Below are 22665 nucleotides of genomic sequence, written 5' to 3' on the forward strand. Positions count from 1 at the left end.
CATTCTTTTGACACCAAGATTTAGTCAAAGACAAAGTTTTAAGTTACTTGAATATTTGCCTTATTCTATTGTTTTAAAATTTTAATTTTTTTAAAGCACTCTATACCACATCTCATATGACAGAGTACAGATACAAGATAAGAGTTTAGTAATTATTTTAATTGTCCCCTCCCCCCTCCCCCTGCTTGCCACTCCACCCTCTCCCACTTATTGGCCCTGGCATTCCCCTACACTGGGGCACAGAAGTACTACTTAGCTATTAAAAACAATGAATTTATGAAATTCTTAGGGAAATGGATGGATCTGGAGAATATCATCCTGAGTGAGGCAACCCAATCACAAAAGAACACACATGGTATATGCACTCTCTAATAAGTGATTATTAGCCCAGAAGTTCGGAATACACAAAGAACAACCCACAAACCACAAGGAACTCAAGAAGAAGGAAGACCAAAAGGTGGACATTTCATTCCTTCTTAAAAGAGGGAACAAAATGCCCATGCAAGGAGTTGCAGAGGCTAACTATGGAGCAGAGACTGAAGGAAGGACAATCCAGCCAATATAGCTATCTCCTGAGAGGCTCTGACAGTACCTGACTAATACAGATGTAGAGGCTCGCAGCCATCTATTGAACTGAGCACAGGGTCCTCAGTGAAAGAGTTAGAGAAAGGATCAATGGAGCTGAGGGGTTTGCAGCCCCTTAGGACGAAAAATAATATGAACTAACTAGTACCCTCAGAGCTCCCAGGGAGTCACTACCAACCAAGGAGTACACATGGTGGGACTGATTGTTCTGGCAGCATGTGTATAGTAGAGGATTGCAAAGTCCGTCATCAATGGGAGGAGAGGCCCTTGGCCCTGTGAAGGTTCTGTGCCCAGTGTAGGGGAATATCAGGGCCAATAAGTGGGAGAGGGTGGGGTGGCAAGTAGGGGGAGGGAGGGAGGCAACAGGGGTTTGTTCTTGTTTTTTGTTTTTTGGGTTTTTTGGAGGAGAAACTGGGAAAGGAGAAATCATATGGCATGTAAATAAAGAAAATATCTAATAAAAAAACAAAAAAAATTTAAAGCATTCTATACCACATCTCATATGACAGAGTACAGATACAAGATAAGAGTTTAGTAATTATTTTAATTAAAAAATTTGAGCAATGATTGCCAGTTCTATTATTCTGGGTAGACAGGTGGATTATAATAATAGTAATATCTTACATATAAATACATGGAAACTTGAAGAAGGAATGTGCAAGCTTCATGGTAGCTTATAATTCACATTTACAGTATAGGAGTTTGTAAACACACAGGCTTGAAGCTTGTTTCTATTACCCTTCAGCTATAAGACCTGGGACAAATCACTCTATTTTCTTACATTTTAATTATCTGTCACACGACTGCTCTAGCAATGAAGAATCAACTGGCTGCATGCAAACCTGTCTTGAGAAATACCATGCACTTATAAGTAGGAAGTGTTGTTGAAAGGTGACTTTCTGGTTACTGGCCCTCTTGGAGTAATACTACTCTCTTTCATTAAAAGTCATCATGGTTTTTACAAAAGGATTCTTATAAAGGCATCCTAAAGTCAGAGTCCTGACTTTTAGAATAGGATATTATACAAAGATAGATAACAGTTACACACTTCAATTAATAACTCAGTAATAAAACAACTGAATTCTCAGCACAGGAACTCAACATCAAAAGGTAATGATGTCAAGATTTTGTAAATGTACAAATCAAGGATGGAGCAAACAAATAATTCCACATTGGCTTAAGTGATTTAAAATACAAGTGCTAACTATGATAACAAGGCAACCAATTTTCATGTAAATAAAAGATGATTTCTAAGAATACAATTTCTTATAAGTTCCAAATAAAAATTTGAAATTTTATTTCTGAATAGCTTAAAAATATTTATCATAAAGGATGTTATTTAAAATCTATGGCACAGCCAGATACTTAGGTCTTTCAGACAAAACTTTTAGAGTCTTATTGCTTTAATAAAAGCAAAATGACTATTGCTAAGGCCTCGAAATCTGAGGGACAACCAAGACAATATAACAATGACAGAGAGAGATGTCCTTGGTGGGCAGATGATATTACACAACGATTAGTATCTGGTAAGCTGTCTCCTTTTGTGTTATCTGTAGGGTCAAATTAACATGACTTCTGGCACCTGGAGGTTGAACAAACAATTTGCATATGTGTCCTGTTAACTCATTAGGTATTGAGTTATGCACAGTGCTATGTTTATGTCTTAGAACTCTGCCATCCTGTGGCTGCTATAGGTCTTGGATGGAGCTGTTTATTCAGTGGTTAGATACAGGTAAAGAATACTATGCTTTCAAACATCATCAGTTTACCAGAAAAGAGAAATGCCACAAATGCTGAAAATGTGCAAACCCAGTTTGTGGGAGTTGTCTACCAACCAGGTACCATTACAAAGTGTCATCTTCTGACTCATCACTCTTGAGTTTGGTAAGTCTTTCCAGCTCTTCTCCATCCTAAAAGGAAACATGAAATGAGTAACTAATTAGAATTCGAGATGTTTCAATATCTTATTGAATACATGAATCAAAGGTTTATTCGTTGAATTATGAGTTTTAGTTTGTTAACTTGTGTATATAATCTGGTCAAATTAAAGACTTGAAATTGCTACAGTTTGAAGCACAAGAGATGATCCAAAGGAAAGATGGGACAGGAGAGACTGCTCAGTGTTGAAGAGCACTTACTGCTCTTGCGGAGGACCCAGGAGCACTTACTGCTCTTGCGGAGGACCCAGGAGCACTTACTGCACTTGCGGAGGACCCAGGAGCACTTACTGCACTTGCGGAGGACCCAGGAGCACTTACTGCTCTTGCAGAGGACCCAGGAGCACTTACTGCTCTTGCAGAGGACCCAGGAGTACTTACTGCTCTTACAGAGGACCCAGGTTTGGTTCCCAGCACCCACATGGTACTTTACAACTATCTGTGGCTAACAATCACCTGTAATCCCTGTCCCGGGGGGATCTGATGTTCTCTTCTTACCTCTGAGGGCACAAGGCATTCAAATGGTGTATACACATGGAAGCAAAACACTCATACACATACAATAAAATAAACCTAAAAAAATTTATTTTGTTTTATAATGAAAAAAGTGAAGTGTATTCAACTCAGAGTAAGACCACCATCTGCAGGTCTTTCAGGGAAGTGATTAAAGGAAGGCAAATGATTTGAAGAGCTCTTAGTACTATTATGATTTTAATTCCTTAAAGAGCAAGGCAAGCAGTTATTATCAGCTCACTGGAAAGAACAGAGGACTTCTGAATGTACACTCCCTGACTCAGGACTGGGACACATGATCTAGTTTTTTGGTTTTTGTTTTTGTTTTTTATAAATCTTAAAATCTGTTATCAAAACCCCAGAGATACAACATGTGGACTTTTGCTATGAGACCAGTAAATGACAGATTTTCCTACAGAGTAAAATGGACTCATGATGTGAAGTAGTTCATCTTTGTGTGTTGATAAAAATTGTAAATTCAGAATGACTATATTTTTTAAGAATATATTCTTGGGGCTGGAGAGATGGCTCAGCGGTTAAGAGCACTGACTGCTATGTTAAAGGTTCTGAGTTCAAATCCCAGCAATCACAAGGTGGCGCACAACCACCCGGAATGAGATCTGCCGCCCTCTTCTGGGGCGTCTGAAGACAGTTATAGTGTACTTACATATAATAAATAAATAAAACTTTAAAAAAAAAAAGAATATATTCTTACCCAAGAGAGCTCTTGTTAAAAACCATTTTCTTATGTGAAATAGACAGATAAATATGGAGAAGATTAAGGTAACAAGTTTTTGTCACATGATTTACCAATGTGAGAGATCAGCTTCTTTTTTCCAACCACTATGTAGTAGAAAACCAAGGAACTGGGAGTCGGAACAGCTCCAGTAGCAGTTCTTTTACTTACTGTCTATCAAGTATTTGGCTCACTCACTCTCTAACCATAAATCTAGGGGAGACAGGATGAGACAAGGGGTGAGTACTTTTGGGGCCTGCCTTTCTATGTGATACAATTGTATAGTTAACACACAAAATCCTTGGGGCATTATGACTTACATAGTCCTTTCCTTGCCAGCATCAGAAGTCCAGTGCATGACTTCTGTAAGTCAAAGAGATCTAAGACATTTTCTGATACACTAATGCTATTCTCTTTGAATTTAGGAATAAGCACAACGTGCATTTACACCAACTTACCCCACTGGAACGCTCCCAAAGACTGCCACTTAGATCTCGGATCCTTTCTTGCCTAGGTGCACATTCTAAATTTTGAGGCTTGCTAGCATTATAAATAAATATAGAGAGGAGGACTGATGGGGCTTCTAGGAAAAAATCCAGGGAGGGCCTGAAGTCAAAGACCAGGACGGACACTGTTGTGATGATGACAGTTGTCACCTGGGCCATCAAGACATGAAACATGTTATCTAAGAATTTCAAGATAAAAGCAACTGAAAGGCCCTGGAAGGCAGTCACGAAAATAAGGACTACTGAAAATGCATTGTGGCCATAAAAAAACCCACAGTTCTGAATCTGATCACGGTTACTGCTCTGAAGGACCAGGGTCAGCCCATTAAAAACAATGCCAAAGAAATAAAGCTTGCTATTCTGTATGAAGATGCTCTCAGTGAGCTGTGTCCCCTCCTTCAGGATCTTCTCATTATAGATATTGGCCATTGAAGAAATAAAACACTGAACTATAATCAGAACATGGCCCAAGCCCAAACGGATGTGACTAAAAACTCTGGCTGTGGTGTTCCACTGGACTTCGCTGAAAGCCCACTCCTGTGATGTACAATTGTCTTTTAGGGAACAGTCTCTGCTGAAATGAAGGCAGGAATTAGATGGGGTGAGGAAGGCATCGTGATGAAATCCATGTCCTGCCAAGTCATGCTGGGACGTTTTGGTACTGGCAGTTAGGGCGACGATAGATAAGAACAGAATCAGGAGGGAAGCCCACTGGATCCAGTTCAGATGCCGCCTATGCAAAAGGGAGAAAATAAGATTTTACCACATCTACTTTCACTCTTCTTTCCCCTGTTAAATGTTCTACTGAAAATTTGGGAATGCGAATACTGGTTGAATAAATTATACCCAGTTGTTAGTATTCCCTACAATCCAAGTGCACTATAAATTTGATGGGTCTGTGTCTCAAACCCAACCCCTCTATTCAAGTTCAGAATGCTTTAGGGTCATTTTTAACTTCTTCCTACAAGTTACCTGGAGAATGTAGGTGTAACACAGCCTCCTGTCTTTGACGGCTAACTTGGACCTCTCATACAGTGACTTTTATTGTGAGTAACTGTAAATTCTAACAGGGGAACTTAGCTCAGTTTGCAAGAATCAGAAAAAGCAATATGGATAAGCTTTAGTAATCAATACAGATAAATTTTCTCAAAGAAGACTAGACTCATGACATACCTATTGTTGAGGACATTAGTTCCTGGGTCATGGGCCTAATAATAAGCCACCACAAAACAAAATACTGGAGGGTAAGGAAAGAAAAAAAAATTACACTTGGGCAGCATTTCTTATAAAACCCAGCAAGGCTTTACTTATCAGCTTTACCTGACAAGAAAGTTGTGAACTGTAGAGGATTTGTATTGTCATTCTACTTGGTCATTTACTCAGCTCAAAGACATGCAAACAGGCAAACTGGGCAGATAAAGGTTCGCCCTCCCTCCTGAGGGAGCTTACATAATCAGGAGCTTATAATCAGGAGAGCCATGAGCTAAGTGACATCTGAGCCAGGGGCTATACTGAGGATGGGTACTTGAAGAGGAACTATGCAAAAGCCACAAAGAAGGTGTACCTATCTCTCAGTCAGGGAAAGTCTACAGACCCCTGAGAAGACGGGAAAACCAGGCAAAAGCACAAGTGTCAAAGTGAGAACTGCAAGTGATTACGTCTGTTATCACTAGAGGATTTCCTGAGTGCCTAGGACACTGTAGGCAATTCTTGCTCTTAGGGAAAAAGCCAAGTGAGAGGTAAATGCTTTCCTTGCTCATGCGTTTATGAAAGAATAAGAAAGAAATTTGCCATGGCTTTGTGTATCTTCTTCCTCCTGGATAGCTAAAGCTTTTAAGACTCATTCTAAACTCCCAGGACATATGCAGAAAAATGAGTCTGACTTCGATTCTACAGCTTCATTCTCTGAAACCGCTAAATGCGCATGGTAGCTTAGGAAGGAGCATCTCTCTGTGTCATGTCTTCTCATGAGTGGCTTTCACATAGCTAGAGTTAGATCCCAGTGATGGGGTTAGTCATAGCCCTATGACATGGGATTAAGAAAATGAAGAGCCACAACATTGCCGAAGGTGGATGTGGCACACAGTAAAGCTGTAGAAAGTAATGACTGGAAAGAAAAAAATGCAGATAGAGAATGGATATCTAATTTATGAAAATAATTATGAATTACTGAACATGGCAGATGAGGAACTTTATAGCTTTCAGAAGTTTTTCATACTGACAGCTATAGATTTTCTGCTAATATTGTGAAGAAAAGAATCTAAAGGAAAAGTCCTGAAATAAAGTCAAAAGCAGCCACTGCAAATAACTTCTGATTCAAGCTAATGCTGTAGGGAAGATAAAAGTTACTAAGAATTTTGATAAACATGGGGTATTTTCAGAAAAGGAATATGATGCTTTAAAACTACTCAGCTGAGGATCTGTGCATATGTGCATAGGTGATGCCTTGACCCCACATGGCTGAGTTCACTCTTTAGCTAGTGGAACAGTGGGAGCTCACTGAGCAGATCCCTCTCCTGCCCTGTAGGACAGTGGCTGATGTTCAGAGTGTAGCTGGGTGGCTGAAGGCTTCTGCTCTCATAAACATTATTTTATGTTTTAGATGTGATTTTACAAAATGATCTCGCAGTCTCTTATAGCTCACCACATATGTGATAAGTTATGAAAAGACAATTTACTTTGTTTAAATTCTCTCTTATTATATTTTGTGTGTGTGCATATGCAGGTATGTACATGCACACAGGCACACGTGAAGGTCAGAAAACAACTTGCAGAAATGGTTCTCCCTCCACCATGTGTGTCCTGAGGACTGAACTTCAGGGCAATCACTTTAATCTGCTGAGCCAGCTTGCCAACACTGAGATTTTAACTGCGCACCATGTGAGGAGCAATGCAGCCTCTCCTGCTCCTTTTGCCCTATGTTCCATGTGAGTCACCCTTCTGCCCCTCATTTCTAGTGTGGAACTTCCGTGCCAGTTCCTCAGCACCTGCCTGCTCTCTGATGGACTACTGAGGTGTCACAATGTTTGCCTGAAGTTACTCTTATTTTACTTATAGCCCCAAAGTGCAAGGAAGTGTGGTACCGACAGTTTATTTTTCAGAGATGCTGGAAGGTGTTTCCTCTAAGTGAAATGCTGAGAATTTCAACTTAACAGGTAAAGGAAAAAAATAAGTTAAGGTTGTTAAGGCCTCTTGAGAAAAAGAAAATCTGTTCATGAAGAAGTTGAAGAAAAATGAAGCCTATCCTAATTTTGCTGTTATAAACTATGAAGTGATCTTAAACTAGAAAAGTCACAGTGATATATGTGGCTAAGTGTTTAGTTCAAATGAAAATGAATATTGTGTGTGTGTATATGTGTGTGTTGGGGGGATAAAAGTCAGCAATATGCAGTGTTTAGCACTATTCAAGCATCCAGTTTGGGTACTGACATATTCCCCATCACTAAGAGGAACTACTGTCCAGTGAGCCAAGTTCTGTATCTACAGATTTAGTGGATTGAAAGTATTGGAAAAATATAAATCAGGAGCAGAGTTTATTGTTCCTAAAATAGGAATATTTACATTATATTAAGCAGGATAAATAATTTAAAACTATTTGTACAGCAATTACATTCTATTAGGCAGCATACATAACATAAAGCACTTGGAAAATGTGGCAGATTACATGGGGATACTACATGTTATTTAAGGATTTTCATGTAATTTTTGGCATTCTAAAACAAATCCTGTAGATTCTTAGAGGCAACTATACATAATTTACCATTATTAGCTAACTTATTAAGTAAGAAATTAGGTTAAACTATGTCAGGTAAGAGCAATTTTATTGTGTTTCTACTGTATTTAAAGCAATGCAGAGAATAAAACAATAATAGGACTCACCTGGCTGCTCTCTCAAGAAACTCACACAAAACACATTTCCTAGTAGCTCTGAGTGAGTTCCCAGGGATACAGAGTTACGATGAAATCATAAAGATTCCTCAAATGCATACTTTCGAAGAAAATTACTGTATTAATGAGTAATAGTTTTTTTTTTTCTGGTTCTACTGGAGAAAACTTATACTCGGTAGATAAATTACTATTGATCATTTTTATTTTTACCCTAAGATCTCAACCCTCAAATAATGCCATTTCCCAGAATAAGTAGACACAACTATGCTAAAGTAAGAACAAACCAGAAAGAGAAGCTTTGAGGAATAATGCCTGCCACTGGTTTCCACTTTGAACAAATCTGGGCAGTGGGATGGATCAATAGGCAAAAAGGCTAGCATACAAGCCTGACAACCTGAGTTTGATTATGGAACCTCACAACGGAAGGACATAAAGCATTTCTGAGAGTTGTCCTCTGATCTCCACACAAGTGCTACAGCACCACACAAGCTCATCTGTCATAGCCACCTCCCTCCGTCCCTCCGTCCCTCCCTCCCTCCCTCTCCTCCTCCTCCTCCTCTTCCTCCTCCTCCTTCTTCTTCTTCCTCTCTCTCTCTCTCTCTCTCTCTCTCTCTCTCTCTCTCTCTCTCTCTCTCTCTCTCTCTCTCTCATACACATCCATACCCACACCTACATACACACCCACACTCTCTCTTTCACTCTCTCAATAAAAATAATTATGTTTGCATAGAGTTCTTCAGAAAAGATACAAAGAAAATTAGCTGATTTCTCCATGTTCTATGAGTGAAGTACAGGGTGTATTCAGTGATAGACTTAATACAGTTTCTGGAAGGGACTCAAGAACACTGGCAAGGGCCTGTAATGCCTGGGGGTGTTCTTGTTTGCTTTCTATTGCTATGATAAACACTGTGACCATAAGCAACTTGGGGAAGAAAGTTTATTTGGCTTACATAATCACAGTTCCCCCTGAAGGAAGCTAGGCAGAAACCCAAGCAGGCAGAAAACTAGAGGCAGGAACTACACAGAGACCGCAGAGGAAGGCTGCTTACTGGCATGCTCTCCATGGTTTACTTAGCCTGCTTTCTTTTACTATCTAGTGCCACCTGCCAGGCGGCAGCACTGCTGGCAGTCAGCTGGGTCCTCCCAATCCTGTATCAATCATCATTAATCAAGATAATGCCACCAAAGACTTGCCGACAGGCAATCTGATGGAGGCATTGTCTCCAACCAAGGTTTTTTATTTGTCTTTTTCTTTCCCCAGATAGCTCTAGCTTGCGGCAAGCTGACATAAAAAGAACGGGGGATATCACTGACCAATAATCCCTAAGAGGTAACCATTCCTGGGACTTGCCTTTTCGTCAGCCCGCAGTGTCTACTGGGGGTATTGGTGTCACATTACAGGGTAATTCTATCTAGACTCGTATGTATGTCTATCTATGTACATATTTCAGAAAACTTCTAAAGTAGTTTCCACGTGACCTTTTTGAAGGTCTTTGGTGTTAGTTATCCCTCTCCATAGTTACCCCTCTAACAGGTTCTCTAATTCTCTACCCCACACTTAATCCTTTCTGTTCCCTTCTTCCCTTGAACTCTTATGGTACTGTGTTGCATCTCATCTCCCATGACATGCCTCTTTCATCCCCTTGAAATGGCTCCATACTACTTCCTGCCTTCTATGCAAGCTTCATATAGGCTAGCTTTCATAGTGCTAGAAGGTGCTATGATAGCATTATCAGAGAAGAAAGGTAATCATCTACCTTACCGAGCTGGGAACCCTGAGAAATACAGTAACTATCAGCGCAGCAATGCATCCCTGCTGATACAATGGTGGCATAAATGTCACAGAAGTAGTGACCTCTTCTGAATGAATGTAAGGCCTACTCCACAAGCTGAAACCCATACCTGGCACTGTTATCAGGCACAGGAACCTGTGCCTAGACAGGTCATTGGTCCTAGAGGAGTATCTACTACCATATTCTGTTAAATGGGCATACTACTAAACTAACTCCTAATGACTTATCATTGCACTTGTAGATTAATGTATCTCTTAACTCTCATCACAGAAGTTTTGTTTTGTACTAGATGGTAATTAACATAGAGACCCACAAGTGGTCAAAGTTCAGAAAATAAGAGATTGTCTGTGATACCCTACTCCCAAGGCTTAGGACTAAGTGAGGAAGAGGTGGCAAAAGAATGTGAGAGCCAGCAGTTATGAATAATTTCAAGGAAAGAGTGTCTTCTGGACATAGCCAGGCAGATGTGTGTATGAATTCCTGGCAATTGTGACAGTATACACAAGACTTATGCAAGTTCAAGGGAGAAAGGAAGTCCCAGCACAGAGCAGGCACATGAGCACACAGTCCCATCCCCCTATAAGGAACTGACAGCAGCTACAACAGGGAGAGTTAGTGTTCTTCAAGGGTGCAGCCTCTGGTAGACTGGATGTGGTTAGTAATCCTAGCACTTAGGAGGTTGAAGCAGGTGGACTATGAGTTCCAGGCTATTCTGAGTTACAAAGTAAGATCTGTCACAAGATCTTAAAACACATTTAAAAAAAAAACACTAAAGATTAAAATACTAACAAATAGTAATCAAATATCTTACTTTTGAAAAGTTCAAGATATTTCATACACTTGATGGCAGAGGATTTAAACAGCACTAGAGTTGCTTTCCTCATTGGATAAACAAGGTATCTAATATACAAGGCTAGTTAGATACAAAGTCGTGGCTATGGATTCTGAAGGCCCAGCATTCTGCATAAATTCTCTAAAGCCAGAATGGCCCACTTTAAAGGATGGCGGATGCTTCCATCCTGAATTACTTACTTCAGCACTATCCTGAATAGAAGAGCTGTTGTTATAATGCTAAAATTCGAGAAGATAACAGCCATGGCCTAGAAAGAGAGAGAAGATAGAATTACAACCCAAGCCAAGCACTGACCTCAGGACCTACCGGCTTGCTGTTCACCTGACACAAAAGCTTTTAATCACAAAGCAGAGGGGTTATTAGGGCAGCTGTTTCACTGGGTGATTAAATTCCATTTTTATTACTTGTTAAATTTATGCAGATATGACCAAGTTATTGTCAAGGATTTGACAATATGTGTTTAAGTTTGGCAAAGGTGTGCATAAATGACCTGAATGTATATAGATCAAGAAATGCGAAATCTAAAGGTGAAGCACACTTCTTTATTTTTATTTTAACAACTGTCAAAGCGCTTTATGGACTTCTTAAAAATTATTATTTATGTGTGTAGTTCTGGGACTCAAGTAAGAGCGGTTCACACCTTACCACTGAGCTCTAACTACACTCTCCTTATAGCTGTTTAATGTTGGCTTTATGGGCAAAGAGAAGGGAACGTGCTAGGCCTATTTGTATGGTAAGAAGATGCAGGTACATCTTTAAGCATTTTTGTTATTTTAGAAACTGAATCAGTTTACCAAATGAAATAACATGACTTAAAACATAATTCATATTACAAAGTCTTTGGGTTGATTTTAATTACTCTAAACATTTAGAACTGTATTACCTAGATTTTATAGTAGTTTGCTTTTGTGAATAGAGTTATATTTCTGTTTAAAGGGAACACAACACACACACACACACACACACACACACACACACACATATTTGTATTGCTCAGAATATATGAAATTCTACCATTGTTAATTTGTACCAGGATCTGGCAATACTAATATTTTTTAACAATATTCAAAAGGTATGTTTCACTTTTCCTTACTTCTTATTATCACTTTAGGGTGAATATACACAGAAACCAGATGTGTTGTTATCTATCTTAGTTTTAGCACCCAGAAGGCTAATGCAGGAGAATCTTGGGCTCCTATATAGTCTGAGACATAATAAAACTCTGCACTAAGAAATTAAATAAACAAACAACAGAAACTACCAAGTCTTGTATAACCACCAATAAAAGCAAACATAGCTACAATAGTTAAAAACAAAAAAGTGAAACTGAATAAAACTAATTGTAAGTCTAAGAATCTAATGTTTTTCTATTGAATTTTGTAGTAAGAATTAGTCAATCACATGTATGCATTGGTTGTGAAAAGTAGTGCTTTACTATTTATACATAATGTATACTGATTGAATCAGGGTAATCAATGTTTCTAGCTTCCCAATCATTTGTCCGTGTGGGAGACTATGAGTGGATTTTCTCAGTGCACCTCACTGTAACACAAGTGTTTGTGAGGTTCGGGTGGAGAGAAGAGAAGAGATGATGAGGAAAGAGGCTGGTAAGAGTAGGGAAGTGGTGCTGAGCGCTCACACAGGAGCAGTGCAAACGCACATAACTAGTCAGTCTGGCTGCTTCCTGTGTTAACACCAGAGAATGCATCTAACTATAGTCCTTCTCCTAAAACTTCTATGCACCTTTATTTAATTCCTTAAGTAGAATTAGGCAAGAAATACATACAATAAATCATATAATCTGTTTCATAATATTTGTGGTTATAGCTGTTCGGGAAGAGCCAAGCAATAAATACGGAAGAAGAATAAGGAAGTTGCAATTTTGCTTAATACTGGGCTTGTAGGAATGGGAATAAATGTACAGCTGATCTGTTAGTTTCCAATAAAATATAAGTAATATTTACTATTGAATATGAACAATCACATTGCTGTGATAGGAATTATCAAATCTGAAAAGGTATAAAGAAGAATTTAGAAGTAGGTGTGTTACATGAGCTGAACAGTTATTATCATTACAAATCACACTGAAAAGGGAAAATAAAATAGACATCTCGAGTGGATGAAGAGAGGGAACTGTGTAGGAAAGGAGGTAGGGAGAAGAAAAGGTGGGATCAAGTGTAGGGAGGATGATGGGAGAGAGAACTGGAATCAGAGGTGGTGGGAGGCAGGGGTATCTCTGGGACAAACTAGAAATCTAGGACAATGGAAACTCCCAGGAATCTATGAGGGTGACTCTAGCTAAGGCTCCTAGCAATAGGGGATATGGAACATGAAATGGTCACCTCCTATAAGCAGGTAAGACTTCCAATGGAGAGATGGGGATACCAACAAAACCTTTGAACCACAATTTTTTCTGCTTATAAGAGGTACAGGGAATAAAGAGGGAGCAGAAAGTGAGGAAATGGCCAAGCAATGACTGGCCCAACTTGAGTCCCATGCCATGAGAGAGCCCACCCCTGACACTATTGATAATATTTTGCTATACTTGCAAACAGGAGGTTAGCATAAAGTCATCTAAGTGGCTTTACCCAGCAGTTGATGAAAAGAGATGCAGAGAGACTCAAAGCCAAATACTAGGTGGAGCACAGGGAATCTTGTGGAAGAGGGGAGGAAGGACTGAAAGAGCCAGAGAGGTCAAGAACACCACAAGAAAATCTACAGAAACAATTAACCCATAGGGGCTCACAAAGACTGAAACACCAAACAGAGAATAGGCAGAGGGTGGACTTAGTCCTACACATATGTAACAGATGTATAGCTTTGTCCTCATGTGGAACCCCTAGTAGTAAGAAGAGAGGCTGAGTCCCTTTCCCCTAACTAGATGGCCTTATCTTGTCTCAATAGTAGAAGATGCACTTACTGCAACTTGATATGCCAAGGTAGGTTGATATCCATGGAAGGTCTCCCCATCTCTGAGGAGAAACAGAAGAGGGCCTAAGGGGGAAGGGAGAGGAGAGGGAGGAACTGGCAGGAGAGGAGGGAGGAGAAGCTTTGATTGGGATGTAAAATAAATAAATTAATGGAAAACAAAACGACAAACAAAAGACAAAACATCTCCTGTATCGAGGAGCAGACAGGAGCACAGGTGTTCAGTTGGCCTAAGCACCTGCCTTTGAGCTGGTTTAGCATGTTTTCTTCTATTTTACATACAGAAGAATTGAAACAGAGGGCAGACAGGGCACTCCCAGCCACACAGATTTCCACAAGTGAAAAAGCACCAAGCACTTGATTCCTACTGTGTTCTATTGCTCCCTCTTTTTCTTTGTTTCTAAAGCAGATCAGGCCTTCACATAAATGAATACTACTTAAAATTAAAGCAATTAATTTTATTATTTTTTAAAAACATAACACAGGCATTAAGAACCCCCAATATGTTTTATATTTGGGGAAGGGAGCAATGGAACCCAAACTGACTACGGGTAAAAGTAGAAAACAGATTTTCTTTTTTCTTTTCTTATCTTTTTTTTTTCTTTGAATGAGGATCTCTACATAGCCCTGGCTGTCCTGGGCTTCACGATGTAGAGCAGGCTGGCCTCAGAGATCTCAGAGATCTGCCTGTCCCTGACTGCAAAGCACTAGCTAGGATTAAAGGTGTGAGTCTCCATCCAGGCAGAAGACTTTCAGTTGTGATTCTAATGCCTTTCCACATTAATACAAAAGAGCATATCAGAAGTGAATATTCCTACTATTATCAGCTGAACTGATATAGTTCCACACTCTTAAGGAACCTGTAGAAAAGACTAATTTAGAAAGGGGCAAGCAAGATGGGAAAAGGTGCTTAGAGCCAGCCGATGACCTGAGTTTGACAGATTTTGGGATCATATAGTGGAAGGAGAGAACGGACACCCACAAGCTCTTCTCTGGCCTCTACATCCCTGTCATGGCACATGTGTACACATATACATACACCAACACACACATAAATGTAAAAAAAAGTAAGGAAAAGTCATATAGAAAATATGGATATAAATACTTACAAATAGTAAATGGATAAACTACATTAAAACAGGTAAGGAGAAGTATATCAGCTGTATTGTTTTCTGAATTAATATTGGAAGTCTGAGTGGAGGTCTTGAGTGATCATAAGAGAGCTCAAACTAAAGGGAGACTGATCATTGACACAAATCAGGGTGGCTTCTGAGTCCTCTTGCCAGAGAGCAATTCCCCACCCTACCAAAAAGCCAGCACAGAAATCAATAACAATGGGAAGATCTGGCACAGACAGGCAAATCGGTATTCAGATGGCTCTAGAGAGGTGTCAGGAAGGCCCGTGGGAAGGAGAAAGGGAAGATCAGTTTGGGGATTCACTTCCTTGTGTCTTCTCAATGGCATTTCCTCTGTTACAGTGTTACTTACAGGCTGAAGATAGGATAGGACATAGAAGACAATCAAGTTGTCCAGGAAGTATAGGAAGGCAGGAATGGACCACTTCATGAAACTTGCGAATTCCTTCCACGAAGTACATCTCAAATGTCTACTTTGATGATCCTCTGAAGAAAGAAATGTATGAATTATACAAAGCAAGCATACAAGGAGCAAACAACCTTCAGTGAGAATGTTTCCATAGAAAGTACACTAAGCTTGATAACTAATATAATTCTACAAACTGGGCTTTATGCAATTGCCTCTGTACAAGACTTCAGGTTGACAGAAGTAAAAGACAATATGGCATTTATCCGTATCTCTTTTTCTATACCTGTGTGTCATGATCAATCGGCCAGACCCTTAGCAGAAACAGAACCATGATCTTAGTAACTCAAAGGGACTCCAGATAGACTTGTATGTTTTACTTCTCTGAACGTACAACCAAGAGCTCAACAGAATAAGCAGACAAAAACAATGAAGCCTTTATGCTTTCCCTCTCCCCTCAAAGGGTGATCAAAGGAGGGAACTAGTAAGTGAGAATTTCTATGCATAGACTCTGAGATGGTTAACTTTTACTAATCCTGATTTTAGCTATTCTTCCTGCTCTAGACTTCCAGAGACTTCTGGAGACATGCTGTGGAAGAAATAAAATGCAAAGAAAGAAAGAAAAAAAAAAGGTAATTTAAACCCTTCAAGCAATGCACACATTTCATGAAATTATGAAATGCACTCAACTGACTAGACACTCATCACAGACTGAAACTGTGTGGTGTGAAGACTTCCTGTGCAAGCACTTGAGTGCTCCAAAAGCTCTGTCTAGTTCACATGAGATGAAAGATATGAAAGTGGCAAAGCCCCATAACTGGGGAACTGAGATGGAAAATTAAGAAAAACCCACTGAGGAAATGGAACTCAGGAATAAATGATGAGGGCCAGGACACTTGGAAATACAATGGTAAACCTCCTAGCTCCCCTCCTTCCAATGTAAGTCTCCTAGCATTTTCTGTGATCCTGTTTCCCTAACTATAACATATACTCATGCTTGGACTAGACTAAACGATATAAACGCTGCACCAGCTCTACTGTTTCTTGATAGCATGATTTAGGAAATAGACAATATTAGCAATTACCTTTCTTTAGAACACAGAGTGACACAAGTATACAGAGAATCAGCTTCATCAGCTCTGAGCACACGTTCACAGTCGTAGGGAGATAATCATACTTGTTCTCTGAAATGCAACAGGAAAATTTAAAACCATCAAGTTTATCCTGAATGCTTTTACATGTAATTAATATATTTTAAATTTAAAAATCAAACTTAACACTTGTTACATTGAATGTCTTTTAGCTGGCAGAGTTTTTCCCAACATTTGGATAAATATGTTGGGAGGTTAGGATCAAGAGCAAAGAAAGTTCCATGGGAAGGAGGCAGAGACTGACTTCTAAACAGATCATTAAAACTCGGCACCTGACTCATCAACAGTTACCAATTTACCAGCTGAATTAGTATTTAGCCTGACTTATTTGCCTTATAAAAAATTACTTTGCCAATGGCGTGTCTCTAATTCAGAATTCTCCAACCTAGATGTACATAGTACATGCAAGAATACTGCTTGGCTCCTCAGCCTCTGCCATACATGGTAAACTGAGGTAGAAAAAACTATCTGGCAAAGAACTTGGCTATTTTTAAGGCAGAGAGGCAGTAACTCTGGGTCATTATACTCACTGATGAATTATAAAGCATATTCTAGGTAATAGGACAACTGAATTAAGCATGAGGTTTGGCTAGCATGTTTTGGTCTTAGTTACAACCTGTTTTTTTCTAAATACTTAACAACAATTTGCTTTATAACAGTGACAAGAACAAATAGAATCTTTATTAAGTACTATTTTTAGAAGTGCATCTTTTCCTTCTTTGTAAACATTTGGTTGCTTCTCTTATACTAAAACTTGGCAAACATGGCAGGTGGTTTGCCAATTTAACCTTCTCTCACCAGTTTTCTCCCTCTTTGCTGCAGAATCCCTTGAACATCCAACATATGGCAAATTGACTACTTGTCTGTTTCTAGGTACAATCTATCAACCTGGACAGTAGCATTTGACAAACTATATTATAATTATTTATTATGTTATGCAACTCTTAGAAAGTAAATGTACTATAACAAATAGACCAGGCTTTGGTCATCTTCCTATAACTGGCATTTATTTAATAAACGTCCAGCTGAATTTAAGTATTTGCTTATTCAACTACAGACACCATCTAAAGACTAGTTCAAATACTTACTCCCTTTATTCATTTTAAAGATAGACTTAAATCACAGTTACCCTTAAAAGACACTTTTAATAATCTTAATCATGAGATACAAAAAAATGAACTAAAGTGAGACACGAGGATGCTCAGATTACAATAGTGAACACTGTCAATGTTCTTTAATTCATTTCTGCTCTCTGTTAGTTCTTTCTGGTATTTCTCTCACAGATAATCCCAAACTGTGTGACACTGTGTATGGCCTCAGTCCACTTATTTCTTACACATACTTAGAAGTGTCTTTCCTCTAGTTCCAGAGAAAGGAACCATGGCCTTACTATGTACCCATTCTCCTGTCAGAATCTGTCCTTCTCAGGATTAGTTTCAATACCTATCTACTTTGACTCCAGCATTGCTCCTTTATTCCTCTATTAATCTGACTTTTAGTATTCATAAAGCTTAATATTTGATAAATGAAATGTAAGACACCCTATCATACATTTTCCTCTCCGTAACAGTCTATCAGTCAACACCCATTTGATTTATTACTTTACTATTATATTCAAATCACTCATTTTCTTCTTTTCTTTCTTTTTTTTTTCCTGAGACAGGATTTCTCTGTGTAGCCCTGGCTGTCCTGGAACTCACTATGTAGACCAGGATGGCCTTGAACTCAGAAATCCGCCTGCCTCTGCCTCCCAAGTGCTAGGATTAAAGGTGTGCGCTACCACTGCCCAGCCTCATTTTCTTTTTCAAGACAGGGTTTCTTTGTGTAATTTGGCTGTCCCAGAACTAGCTCTAGGCTGGCCTCAAACTCTAGAGATCTTTCTTTGCCGCCCAAATGCTGGGATCAAAGGTGTGTGCTACCACCGTCTGGGCCAAATTACTTATTTTCTGATAAATATCTTCCAGCTACAAATACCATTGGGCTTGTTTTAATCGGTATCTTCTCATCGTATGGCACGTTTGTCTAATCTCTTCTGGTTGACTGGTTAATCTTCATTGTCATCTTTATTAGATGTGGAGTCCCCTGTGACATGCCTCTAAGTGCATTTGTGAGGTTGTTTTCAGAGAGAAAACATGAGAGAAAATGCATCCTGAAGGAAGTGAGGCAAACTACCCTAAGTCCTTGGGTCCAGGTTGAATAAGAAGGGGAAAGGAAGAGAGTGAGCTCTCTGGTAGGATTCATCTCTCTGACTCCTGTGGATTTGGTATGACCAGCTGCTGTCTCACACCCCTTTCTCTGCCATGAGGCATTTTGTCCTCTCACACTATAAGCCAAAACAAACCCTCCCCTCCTTAACTTGCTTTCCTAGCTCTTTTACATTCCAAGCAACAAATTAACTAAACCACAATTTTTTAGGGGGGGGGGCACCTCTTTTCTCTTTCTTAACCCTCTTTCTCTCCCAGGCCACTTGCAAGCTCTGGATGTAGCACTTGAACTTCTGCCTCATGTAATCCTCTGGCCTTCACTTTCCAAATGCTGGTATTAAAAACCTTTCAGATGCATTCAACTCTGGCTCCCAGCTCTAATAAATTCTTAATGCTCAGCACATTGGCCTTGCACTTAGTGTAATTCCCATTGCTCTGTCTTCTCATCTGCACAGGCTGCAGTTCCTAGAGTCTACATATCAGTTCAAGAATAACTGAGCTCTAAATCTTGCGACATTTAGTTTAAACCTCACCAAATACATCTATGAGGAAATACCTCCTTTTACTCCTTTACTAGGTGTTATCTTTATGTGCATTTGTGCCAGTTACTGTGATAGACTGCAGTAAATAGGACATACCTCCTGGCCTCATGGAAGGTAAATACCTTAAGACTGTAATTTTTTTCAAGCTTGACCCAACTTTTCCTACTAGCAGTCCCCATATTTGAGATAAAAACGCTATCAAATTACTTGCAACTTGAACCAGAAAGATTTGAAATATTCAGTATTTCATCTCCTTTAATCCTCACATTCAACAAACTGTCCAATTGCATATTTTTGTGTGTTTTGAATATTTCTTGACTCTATCATCTATATTCTGATAGCAGGGTCGGTCAGTCTTCATCACCTGTGGCTTGACTTTCAATAATCTCCTATCTAACTAGCCTTCTTCCAGTCTATTCTACTGGCAAGCAGCTATAATACTTCAAATGTTTATTTGCCCAGACTCTAGGCAGAACACCACAGCTTGGTATATGAAGCCCTTGACAACGTGTTATTTCTCTCTCTAATCAAACTCCCTTTGTGATCCAACACTTTTAAGTGTTTTGCTCAATAATTCTCTTTTTGTTTGTTTGATTCTTCCAACATAGGGTTTCTCTGTGGGTAGCCTTGGCTGTTCTATCTGAAGTTCTATCTGTAGACTAATCTGGCCTTGAATTCACAGAGCTCTGCCTGTCTCTGCCTCCCTAGTGCTGGGATTAAAGGTGAGGGCCATCACCTAATCAATCTTAACTACATATTCTCCCCCAAGTGTTTATTCTTTTGCCTCTGTTCCTTTTTATAAGTTGCTGTCTTTGATACCAATGCCCCACATCCCTGGTCTTCTGGGAAATCAACTGGCGTCTAGTGAGAAGTGGCCCTGCTTCCTAGGCACTGCCCACATCCTTTCCCAGACACATGCAGTACTTTTTCATAGACTATCTCTACATCTTGGGCATAGTCTTTTTATGATAGACTTCTATAACACATTTACATGTTTATCTCTTCTAGCAAATCAAGTCCTTAAGGATATGGTCTGCATCTCATGCACTTTGAACTCTGTAACTGTAATGGTTACCAAGGATCTAGTTAAGAAACTAGGCCTCTGCTCAGACCTGTGCTGATTATTTCAATTAGATTAGCCTCTGATCATGCCTGTTAGGGACTACATAAATTAGCCTGAGGTGGGAAGCCCCACCTTACCTTTGGGCAACAGCATTTCATGGGCTGGGGGGTCTTAGAATATATAAGAAGGTGAAAATGAGCTGGGTGTGACTTTTTATTTTTCCTGTAATATCATGTGAATGGGTGGAAGAATTCTAGCTAGGTGGCAGAACACTACAGTGGCAGAAGTGTATTTATGAGGTTTGGGGAGTACATTTCAACTTTTTGGGATTACAGCTGTAGTCAGTTTCGAATTGCCATGTGGATGCTGGGAACTGAACATACAGACTGGAGAAAAGCAGCCAGTGTTCTTTGCTTCTGGGCTATCTCTTGCTTGATGCCTGTGGGTACCATGTGAATAACTGCTACGAGCTTCCTCTGCCATGACCTCTTCGATGTGGTGAACCGTAACTCTCAGATAGTGAGCACAAAGAAACCTTTTCCTTAAACTGCAGGTATCTTTGTCAGACCAAGAAGGAAAGGAAATAATATACTATTAAAACTGAGCCTAGGGCCTGAAAGACAAATATTAACTGAAGTCAAGACTTACATTCACAGGTAGCCCAAGTAGGCCCCTAAAAGTCATGATGTCATGATTTTATAGTTGGCAATAGTTAAGAAGTAACCAATGCAGTTTTGTGAAATTAAAAATTTGCATAAACCCTTAAATGAAAAAAATAAGTTTCTTGAGTATATACTTACCAAACTCCTAATTTTTACTGCCCCATTGAGAAAATACTTATATTGACTCACACAGATACCAAATAAGCTACAACTGTACGTTTTGCTAGAGATCCAGAAATACTTGTTGGGTGAAGTATAATCAGATGTTGTGATACATTGTGCTTTATTTTGAGCAATTTATTTTGCATAAATTTACAAATTTGAATGATCCAAATTTCATCTAGGGTCAAAAAAAATCTTGCCAAGGATCATAAGGTTAAAGTTTAAAATTCAAATACACTTTATCATTGACACAAAGTATGATACTTTAAAAGGTATCATGTGTAATTTATTCATAAGAACACCAGACAAATGATTAAAAGTACCCCGTACACACTTACATTTTAACTCACCTTCGTTGGCAGAATATTTTACTAGTAGGATGCGACTTGAACTTAGAGTAATGAATATAATGCCTAGCAGGAATGTGTACAGCGTTGGTGGGCCTAACCCAGGGCGCCTGAAGCATTTTCTTTCCATCCCACTGGTTTTAAATTTTCTTAAAAACAACACTTTCATGAGCAGCCCTGTTGGCAGACCTAAGGATTTAAGCACAATGCAAATACTGAAGACTGTGCATAACAGAAAAGGAAACCTGTAGAAGTTTGGCCACAACTGCATCAGAACTAAGACAGCCGAGGAGAACAGAGAGAACTTAAAGGAAACGAACAGAACGATACTGCCAAAATCTGATAGGAGAGGCGATTCTCGAAACAGAAAGGGATGGCCAGATTGGAAATAAGTTAGGAAGTGTGTAACTGACAGTTTGGGACTGCAGAAAAGCAGTTTATTCGTACTAACTTCGGTCCATAAGGAGTAGATTTTGGAATGACATTTATTTGGGGGTGGGTGGGTGGAGGGAGAGGTGCTCTTAATAGCAGCCCTTCCTTCAGAGTAGAAAAAAGAGCTTACTGGAAACGATTCTTTTACAGAAACGACCAAGTGCAAACAGTTGAAACACAGCTAATGGCTTTTACTTGAACCAGGATGGGACCAGAAGGCTCATCTTGGGTCAGTGAGCCTAACTGGTCAGTCTTTCACGACATATGGTCACGAAACTCCAGGCAGGGTAAATACTTGCCCAGAGCGCACAAGTTGGATGGACACATAGAACCGTCCAGGGCCGCAGACATAGGCCCAAATTAGAGCAGGTGGGTGCAAGCGTACAGAGAGAAGGTCACTGGTCAGCTCTCCACCACCACCGCCAAGTTTCCCTCGCTGGCAGGGAAACCCTCCCACACATGCGCAATAGGGATAGCGGGCGGCTTCCAAGCCCCTAACACGCGCGAGCAACACTCAGCCCGCGAGGGCGCGGTTACCTCAGTCGCTCAGGGAAGGTTCTAGTGGAAGAACGGACATCATAGAGCCGAGATAGTGACTGCCTAGCTCCGTAGTGGCAGCAGTAGGTTTTGAAGGCCCATGGATGGGGAAACTATGAACCGGGAACAAAGGCGAAAAATAAACACTTTCTCCCGGTGCCTTCCAGGGATGGAGCACAAAGCTGAGACCCACCCGCCTGGGAGGAGGGGGCCTGAGCGCCCATTGCGCAGGCGCGCTCCTTCCTGCGCTTCCGGGGGGCGGGCCGGAGCGAGGAGCGGTCGGC

The 22665-nt window shown here is 39.9% G+C and overlaps 1 protein-coding gene across 3 annotated transcripts; it reads right to left on the reverse strand.

The window, feature by feature from the left end:
- Window positions 1-1111: 1111 nt before the first annotated feature.
- Window positions 1112-22637, reverse strand: Slc35a5 (solute carrier family 35 member A5). 3 transcript variants are annotated; one of them, XM_031363988.1, is made up of 7 exons: window positions 22382-22637; window positions 21416-21601; window positions 16367-16465; window positions 15228-15361; window positions 10991-11058; window positions 4230-5010; window positions 1112-2495 (listed from the first exon to the last, which is right to left on the reverse strand). In XM_031363988.1, exons 2-7 carry the CDS (start codon window positions 21579-21581, stop codon window positions 2430-2432), a joined length of 1314 nt encoding a protein of 437 aa, XP_031219848.1. In that variant the 5' UTR covers window positions 21582-21601; window positions 22382-22637; the 3' UTR covers window positions 1112-2429. The 3 variants fall into 3 exon arrangements, with proteins under 3 accessions (XP_031219848.1, XP_031219847.1, XP_031219850.1); XM_031363987.1 differs by lacking the exon at window positions 22382-22637 and adding an exon at window positions 22144-22370; XM_031363990.1 differs by lacking the exon at window positions 22382-22637 and having other exon boundaries at window positions 21404-21518.
- Between the last annotated feature and the right edge of the window lie 28 nt (window positions 22638-22665).

Source organism: Mastomys coucha, unplaced genomic scaffold, assembly GCF_008632895.1.
Source record: "Mastomys coucha isolate ucsf_1 unplaced genomic scaffold, UCSF_Mcou_1 pScaffold12, whole genome shotgun sequence".
Taxonomy (NCBI): domain Eukaryota; kingdom Metazoa; phylum Chordata; class Mammalia; order Rodentia; family Muridae; genus Mastomys; species Mastomys coucha.